At 46.8% G+C, this 8925-nt stretch overlaps 1 protein-coding gene across 1 annotated transcript in view; it reads left to right on the top strand.

The window, feature by feature from the left end:
- FHAD1 (forkhead-associated (FHA) phosphopeptide binding domain 1) overlaps positions 1–8925 on the top strand; it is a 216523-nt gene that overhangs the window by 119930 nt on the left and 87668 nt on the right. Inside the window, exons 10-13 of the mRNA XM_006866421.1 lie at positions 1181–1288; positions 4689–4772; positions 5487–5639; positions 8239–8434. Of these exons, the coding sequence (XP_006866483.1) occupies positions 1181–1288; positions 4689–4772; positions 5487–5639; positions 8239–8434 (541 nt within the window). The remainder of the gene's footprint in view (positions 1–1180; positions 1289–4688; positions 4773–5486; positions 5640–8238; positions 8435–8925) is intronic.

Raw genomic sequence — 8925 nt, 5'->3', positions numbered from 1 at the left:
CCGACTCCACGGTACTTAACAACAACCCAGTAAAAGAATCTCTAAAATACGTTGCTGGGTTTTTCACATCTGTGTGAGCCTTCTTCAAAGAGCCCTAGTGGCACAGTGGTTAAAACGCTCTACTGCTAACTTAGCAATGGTCAATGGTTCCAACCCACCAGCCACTCTGAGGGAAAAGGTGTAGCAATCTGCTTCCGTGAAGATTTACAGCTTTGGAGACTCTAGGGGGCAGTTCCACTCTGTCCTACCGTGTCTCTCTGAGTCAGAATGGGCTTAGGCAGTGAATTTGGCTTGGTTTTGGAGCCCTCTTCATCCCCTTAATAAAGAGCTTCTGAAGTTGTTTCTATACATACTCCCTTCATTTAAGATGGTCTACCTCATTTCCTGATAGTATCAGAGCCCTGGGCTTCACAGGTGCTCAATGATTGTATATTGGTCAAAAATGAATCCAGCAAACCTGCAGGGCCTGTAATGGCCAGCAGAGGACAGCATCAAATGCTCCTAAATTCACCTTCCGTTGACTATTACCTAAAACAAGAGTATTAATAGTTACACAGGCAAGTTTCCCCCAGTTTAAACATTTTATTTTCCAGTTGCAATTACTTAATAGCTGGTGCTTAGCAAGTCACTCCCAGCGATGTTTCCATGGGTGAATGTGCTAATACTGTTAATGACAAACCGTTCTCATTCCCAAGTACCTATCCTGGGCAGTCCTGTGCTGAGTGATATTAGAATGATACTACACAGTAGGTATTCCTGTCCACATTTTATGACTTACAGGAATATCAAATACAATGATAGAACCCTTAACAAGTTCTGGCACTATCTAAACATTTTTAATTCCCAGTAGATGGGTACTCTTATCATCATACCCAACTGACAGATAAGGACAGTGAGTCAGGGAGCCATGAGGTAACTTACTCAAGGCCAATCAACTTGTTAGGAACCTGGGGTAGGACAGACCTAGTTAAGCTCAGGTGCAGAGCTTGGTCCTTTTCTCAGGATCCCTTTCCTTGTGACCCTGCCTCCATCCTGTGCATGCCCGTGATCCGAGTGCACCGGCTGCTGCTATCCCTACTCCTCTGGGACTCCCTCTTGGCTATTAAACCTCCTAGAGGAATTTCCCAGGGTGCATTACAGTCACATTAGCTGCTGGTACAGCCTTTCCTCATCATTTCAGGTTGAAGAGAAGCTTCAGGAGGATTCCAGAAGGAAATTGCTTCATCTGCAAGAAATGGGGAACAGAGAGAACCTCATTAAAGTCAATTTGGAAAGGGCAGTAGGTCAGGTAGGCGTGCTCCAGAGCCCCTTCCTGGGCCCATGTTCCCCAGTGATTTTCTGCACCAGGAGGCTGGTGGGGGAGAGTGAGGAGGAGGCGGGCTGGAGGCAGCACATGGTCTCCCATTTATCTCAAGCACAGAGGCTTGATGTGGCTTCCATATCCCAGCAGACATCGCTAAATAGGTTTTTTCTATTTAGCTTCTCATGTAGTGGTTTGCCATGGCCTAAGTAAGACCCTGACCAGGCAGCCAGTCCTGGCTCAGTGCCTGCCGCAGTCAGCTAGTCATGCCATTCCCTCTTGGGAGAGATTTGAACCCCTTAACGCCACAATGTTCCCGGTCCTTTCTCCCTAACGTCTTTAGTGCTGACATTTACCACTAACTCTTCTACTTAGTCCCCTAGTACATGTCACGGCTGGTGTCTGTAGGAAATGCCACTCTGAAAAATAAATTAAAGCCCTAAGACTTACAAGTCCACACGGTAGACGGAGATGTTCCTGGGCACAGGGTGAGCAGGCACCGAGCTGCCTCTCTGGAGGCACGATTTCTCCTAGGATGTTCAGGCCCAAGAACAGCTCTTCCTGCTCCACATGTCACAGCCACGTTGGTCAAAACATGCAACTGAATCTTCACTCAGGGCTAAACCAGAAACTAAGACTCGCCAGAGTGCCATCCCTACAGGCAACCCCCCTTGGATCTCCTTCACCAGAACCTTCACCTGGCAATGCGGTTCCAGGGGGTCCACAGAAAAAACTGCCGTGTATATGTGTTTGTGCTTTTTTTCCTGGGAGTGAGGGTCTTCCACATCACCTATCAGATTCTTGGAAAGGTCTTCGAACCTGCCATGAAGTTTATGAACCACAATCTGAAAGGGTTCCCTCCATGGCACCCAACCCATTCCCAGGGCACTTTTAGTTGGTATTGTCTAAGCCAAGGGAATGGAAACTTTTTTCTGCCAAAATTTATTACATCATTTATGGGCCATACAAAATTATCTGTTTTTAAATCAGCCTGCTGTATTTGATCAAACTGCTGTATTTGATCAAAATTTAATTAATTCACCCCTAATGTAATGGCTAGGAGCTCTGGTAGTATAGTGGTTATGAATCGGGCTACGAACTGCAAGGTCAGCAGTTTGAAACTACCAGCTGCTCCGCGGGAGAAAGATGAGGCTTTCTGCTTCTGTAAAGATTTATAGCCTCGGAAACCCTGTACAGGGTTGTTATGAGTCAGAACCAACTCCACGGCACATAACAACAACAACAACAATATAATGGCTGGCGTCCTGGTGTGGTGCTGTGGGTAGATGCACCAGACTGCAAAGCCATTTGAACTGCAAGGCTGGCGGTTCAAGCTCACCAGCTGCTCCTCGGAAACCCTATACAGGGTTGCTATGGGTCAGAACCAACTCGATGGCACCTAACAACAATAATGTAATGGCTGAGGAGCTCTGGTAGCGTTGTGGTTACGAGTCAGGCTGCTAGCCTCAAGGTCAGCAGTTTGAAAGTACCAGCTGTTCTGCAGGAGAAAGATGAGGCTTTCTGCTCCCGTAAAGATTTACAGCCTTGGAAACTCTATGAGTCGGAAGTGACTCCACAGCACACCACCACCACTGCCATCAGTATGATGGTTGGAACTGCAGTTGCCTTGGCAGGGCCAGACAAATGGTTTTGAGGACCTAATACAACCCACAGGATGGACATTGCCCACCCCTGGTCTAAGCCTTAATCTGGACAGAGCTATCAACCCAACTTTGTCTCGGCATGCTGAAATCCAGAGTTCAAGGGTGGTTTTTAACTATTGTGGTGATGTTAAAACCTGTTCAACAAACATCTAATGTTAATGCTCAGTGCCATGTGTCCTAAAGGTGCTAAAGGTCCTAAAGGTTAAAGGCAGAGAGCCTGCCAGTCTGGGTCTTCCATTGTGCACCTGTGCTAGCCCCTCACCTTTCCTGCCTTCTTCCCCTCCCCCAACACACAGCTGATCTGTGGGCATTATCTGTGCCATCCCCAAGTACAGCTCTGGGCAAAGGCCATCCAGGAGGATCCAGGGAGATTCTGTGATGCCTCTAGGTTAGATTCAAGAGAAAGGGGATGAGTCCTCTCTCTGCCACCCACTTATCTCCAAAGCCATGCTCCCTGTCTCAGGTCTGCCTTCCCCAGGCAGGGGACTCTGGAACTGAGGTCATCATCTGGAGGGACCAGTCAACCCTACAGGGTGGTAATAGGAGATAATCACTCACAGGATCCCCTATATGGAACCTCTCCCATGGATGAAGTAGGACCCTTTCCTTGGTCCTGAAACCAGAGGATAGTCTCCGTCTGGAGTGCCTCAAGTCACCCCAGTCTCACTACAGAGATGTCCCTGCCTTGGTTTTCCAGAACTCCCTGGGCCTTGGAGGTCATTCGCTTTTACGTTGGACTAGTGGTCCTTACAGTTCCTTCAGGCCTTTGTTTTAGTTGCTTTAATGACCACATTTTGGCCATGGACGTCAAGCCCATGGCTGCCATGTTGATAAATTGTCAAAGAAAGATGGGCTTCTCAGCCTGTGTCTTCTGAATGAAGCCCAGAACACCTTGGCCTTATGATTTGCTAAACCTTGACTTGGCTTTACTGTGCTCTTTGATCAACCTGTATCTGAAAGCCCAGCACACAGGAGGCACTCGATAAAAGCTAGTGGAACCGATTTCAAGAACCCTGACTTGAACCGATGTTCTAGACACAAACATTCAGCAGATACAGATTGAGTGTCTGTTGCATGCACGGCACCACACTCGGCTCCAGGGATGCAGAGATGAATACCATCAGTAGTCTTTAGCCTGCGTATCATCGAAAGCACAAAAAGACAGAAGGGAGCGCATTCTTCTTACCCAGGCCCCCTAATTCATTACACAATTTACTTGGACTGACAGCCTCAATATTTATTTCACAGTCTGGTGCCAACCTGGCAATTATGGAAAAGCACTCCCGGCCACAGACTTCCCATTGGATAATTGGCAGTGAGCACCTCTTCTGGGGACTTGAAACATGTGTGTACTGACCACGTGCACTGGTTGCGTTAGGCAGGCAAGCCTAAGAAGTAATTAAGACCTGCTGTTCTCTCTCTGTTCTGCCACTTCCAGTGACAGGAAAAGATTTCAATAATGCATAGTGATCATTACAAGGAACCCAGTAGCATAGTGGGTTAGGCATTGGGCTGCAGTTGGAATGGAGAAAGATGAGGCTTTCTGTTCCCATACAGATACTACAGGGTTACTATGAGTCGGAATGGACTCAATGGCACACAGCAGGGATGATTGTTAAAGGCAGGCAGACCCTTCTAACTGATTTTTTTTCCCGGACCTCCTAGGTTTGGTAGCTCCAAGCTCCCATCCCCTCTGACTTTGCCACCTTCCCTATTATCTGCAGCTTGAACACTTCAGAAGTCAAGTTATCAAGGCCACGTACGGCCGAGCAAAGCCATCTCAGGACAAGCTCATCACTGATCAACAGGTTAGTTTGTTTCTGTTGCCATGTGTCTCCTTCGCTTTCTTCTCCTGGGATCTGGGATTCCAGACCCTATGAACATATGTTTCTGTTTTTGTTGGTGGCACATATTTTTCACACTGTTGCTACACCATGAAGAGTTGTTTTGATTTTATGGGATTTCCTGGCTTTAAAAGCAAAAGCCAGTTAAACTCCCTTGAAATGTTTCTGTGAAAATCAAATTAGACCATCCAAGCTTCTTCCCTGGTTGCTGGACACTCGTGTTTAACCTTCAGGAACTGTAGGAAAAGAGGCTGCCTCCACACCCTGGATGTGCTCTGGTTTAGTCCTTCTCTAGAGGAGAGTTGGTAACAAGGATGGACCTGGGACTGTAACAACTGCCTTGTTAACACAGATAAGAAACCCCGCTGTGGGCTGCTCTCACTGATGTGGTGGAATCCGACCTGTCTACAGGCTCAGGGTTAGGAATTATTGCTGCTCTGCCGATGAATGTGGGCCACTCTCATGGCCCCAATTCAAGCTTTGTCTCTTAGCCATATCCCTGACCAGGGGATTTGCTTCCTAGTGTCAGAACCAATGTCCTTCAGGGCCATCCTCACCTGTGTCACCAGCTGAGATGGGGACCGAGAACTTCAGCATATGAGTCCCAGTTCCCATTGTCCAGAGTCTCCTTGTATTTTAAATTCCTTCTCTTTCCACCCTTCCTTTTTTTCTCACCAGTTAATTGAGAAAATTACCCAGATCACGGAGGACAGCATCACCTTTCAGCAGAAGAAATGGATCCTGCAGAAAGAAAACCAGCTCAGCTGCACGAGACAGGAGGAAATCACAGAGAACATTGAGAAGCTGAAGACTTCTCTGGACAGCTGCCAGGTGGCCCCTTCTAAGCGCTTCACAAATGTCCCCTCCATGTGATCTTTGTGCTGCTTGTTTGGGGGCAGTTGTCCAGCTTTCAAACCAAACCAGTTGCCACTGAGTTGATTCTGACTCTCGGGGACCCCATGTGCTCCTCAGAATTTTCAACAGTTGTGACCCCTCAGAAGTAGACCACCAGGCACCTGGGTGGGTTCCAACTGCCCGCCATTCAGTTCGTAGCTGAATCTTTAACCATTTGCATCATCCAGGACTCTGCCAGGCTTTAGTAGAAACTAGAGTAAAACCTGTGAAAAGCAGAACCTGAGAAAGTTGGAAACCATCAGAGAAGGAAAGCTCAAATATTTCCTACTAATAGAGAGCAACAGAAACAAAGGTGGAAAACTTGTGAGACCTGGAAAAACCTGCCGGTCTATTCAGTCCTGGCTCTCAGATTTTATTGTGCACGAAACCATCTTTATAAGTCACTGCTGGTTCAATAGCTTCTTGTTGTTGCTAAGTGCCGTAAAGTCAGTTCCGACCCATAGCGACCCTGCATATGGTTTCCGAGGAGCGGCTGGTGAGCTTGAACCGCCAATTTTGTGGTTCAGACAACTTTGCAGTTTAGCACATTAACCCACAGCGCCATAGCACCTGGGCAAAATACAAAGACACATACACCCACACACATCCACACAAGCATGCATGAGGGTAAGGAAAAAGTATTGCTACAAAAATAATAGAAACTTTTATTTAAAATGTCAAAATGTGAAGCTATTGCTTCTCAACGTTTCCTCCACTTTTGAAGGTGGTGTTTCCATCTCTCTAACTCTTCCTTGAAGAATTCTGTACTTTTCAATTTGCTCCACGTCCAAGTGGACATTTTGGCATCGTCGAGGGACTCCAATTGTGTTGCTCTGAAACGTTCTTCGAGTTTGGGGAACGAAACGAAAGCCTGAAGGGGCAAGGTCTGAGTTGTGGGGTGGATGGAGTAAGGATTCCCAATGAAATGCCCACAGGACAGCCCTTGCTACTCTTTGGGAAAATTTATCACGGTTACCACTTTGTTGTTGTTGTTGTTGTTAAGTGCTGTTGAATCAATTCTGACCCATAGCTACCCAGTATAAGGTTTCCAAGGAGCAACTGGTTAGTTTGAACCACCGACCTTGCAGTTCAGATGGCTTTGCAGTCTGGGGCATTAATCCACAGTGCCACACCAGGACTCCTTTGTTGTTGTTGTTGTTGTTAAGTACCATGGAGTCGGTTCCAACTCATAGTAACCCTACACAGGGTTTCCGAGGCTATAAATCTTTATGGGAGCAGAACGGCTTATCTTTCTCCTGCGGAACTGCTGGTAGTTTCAAACTGCTGGCCTTGAGGTTGGCAGCCTGACTCATAACCACTATGCTACCAGAGCTTCTTTGTTGTTTTTATGTGCCATGGAGTCGGTTCCGACTCATAGCAACCCTGTACAGGGTTTCCGAGGCTGTAAATCTTTATGGGAGCAGAAAGCCTCATCTTTCTCCCACTGAACAGCTGGTAGTTTCGAACTGCTGACCTTAAGGTTCACAGCCCGATTTGTCACCGCTACGCAACCAGAGCTCTTACTACGCTCTTTAGGAGCCCATAAAAACAGGAGCCGTAGCCTGTGGAATTGCAGTCTCTGCCTGGAATTTCACTGGCTGAGCAGATCCCCTTGGAAGCCGCTGTTTTGAAGACTAAGACAAGTGTATTCCTGTGAGCACTTGTCTGCAGCCATCCACAGATCACAGAAACATGTTTTGTTTGGATTAAACCCATGCATGTATGAACTGGAACCCTGGTAGCAATACTTTCTGACTTACCTGTTTGTGTGTCTAGAGATCAGATTGGGCAGACTTCTCTGCTTTTTCATCCACCTTTTTTTTTCTTCTGGAGAAGTCTGTTTGAAAAGAGAACAAAAGCCTTCAAAAAATACCTCCTAGGTAAACACAGCATGGCCAAGGTAAAGATGTCTGAGTACCTTCAAACACTAACTTAGGGAGACTCCCCCACAACCACAGCCAAAACAACAACAAAACATATTATTTCCAGAGGAACCAACGAAGCATGCTTGCTCTTCGTTTGTGATCTTTGGGATCCTGCAGTAAAAAAGAAATTTTATTCCTGTCACCTCTGACGATGGAGGAGACAGGAGTGGAGGCCCTCCACACGGTGTCACTTATTGGGCAGGCAGCTATTTTTGCTTGCTCTGGAAATAAGCAGCTCCCGTTTGAGGGGTTTGTGTACATGCTGGCTCATCGGCACTCTTCCCAATCAGAGAAGCAAACTTTTCTGACCAGCTTGTGTGTTGATCTCGGCAGGAATTCCGATGAATCAAAGTAGCCAAATATGGTTCTCGTTTCAACCAAACTGTAGGTGGCAATTTGACTTTGGAATTGCATGGACCCAAAAGTGGGGTCACTTTGGTCTTCAAAAGGCCAAGCAAGAATGCACAAAATAAAGAGCTAATGAAACGAAACGGGAACACTCCCAGGGTGGCTGGCGCGTGGTGCTGGCTGCTTCCTGGCAAAGTCGAGAATGTGTGCTATTTCTAGCCATGGAGTCTGGGCTCCTTATGAAATGTCTCATCTCGTTTCAGGCTTGCATGAAAAAGCCTTGCTGCAGCCATGACCTGAAGAAGGAGCTAGAACTGCTTCAGTATCTTCAGGTGAGCCCACCTGTCTCCGGACTCCAGAAGGTGGCGCTAGACATCCTGAACCTTTCACTCTCCTGGCTGGAGGAAACGGAGCGGCTCCTCGGGAACGTGGGAATCGAGTTATCCAGCTCTGACAAAGGTTACTGGGGCTTCTGTCTCACATAGATGCCAGACACTAAAATGTCACATGGACTCTTATCACGAGGGGACATCTGTTGAGAAAGGCACCTAAAGTAGGTGGCTAAGTATGTTCTTCCCTTCTCCACTTGAGAAGTGATTGTCCTGTAAAAACTCCACAAATGGGACCCGATCAGGCAAGAAAAATGAGAGGTGACAGAGGCAAAAAAAAGTGAAATCAAAATCATGCCAGGCCTCATCTCTCAGCTCTACCTAATATTTACTGTGTACCTTCTAAGACATATCCCCACAGAAATGGTACGTCATTCTAGGCCAGTTTTTTACCCTACCTGTGCCTCAGTTTCCTTACCTATAAGATGAGGACAATGGAGTATTCACTTCTAGATGTATTGTGAGGAAGAAAATACATTAATCTTCTGGCATAAAGGTTAAGTACTTGGTTGCTAACTGAAAAGTCGGCAGTTCAAGCCCGCCAACCATAAGAAAAAAGCG

Source organism: Chrysochloris asiatica, unplaced genomic scaffold (genome assembly GCF_000296735.1).
Source record: "Chrysochloris asiatica unplaced genomic scaffold, ChrAsi1.0 scaffold00090, whole genome shotgun sequence".
Taxonomy (NCBI): domain Eukaryota; kingdom Metazoa; phylum Chordata; class Mammalia; order Afrosoricida; family Chrysochloridae; genus Chrysochloris; species Chrysochloris asiatica.
The sequence above is the reverse complement of the archived record's forward strand: the minus strand, read 5'-3'. Positions and strand labels throughout refer to the sequence as shown.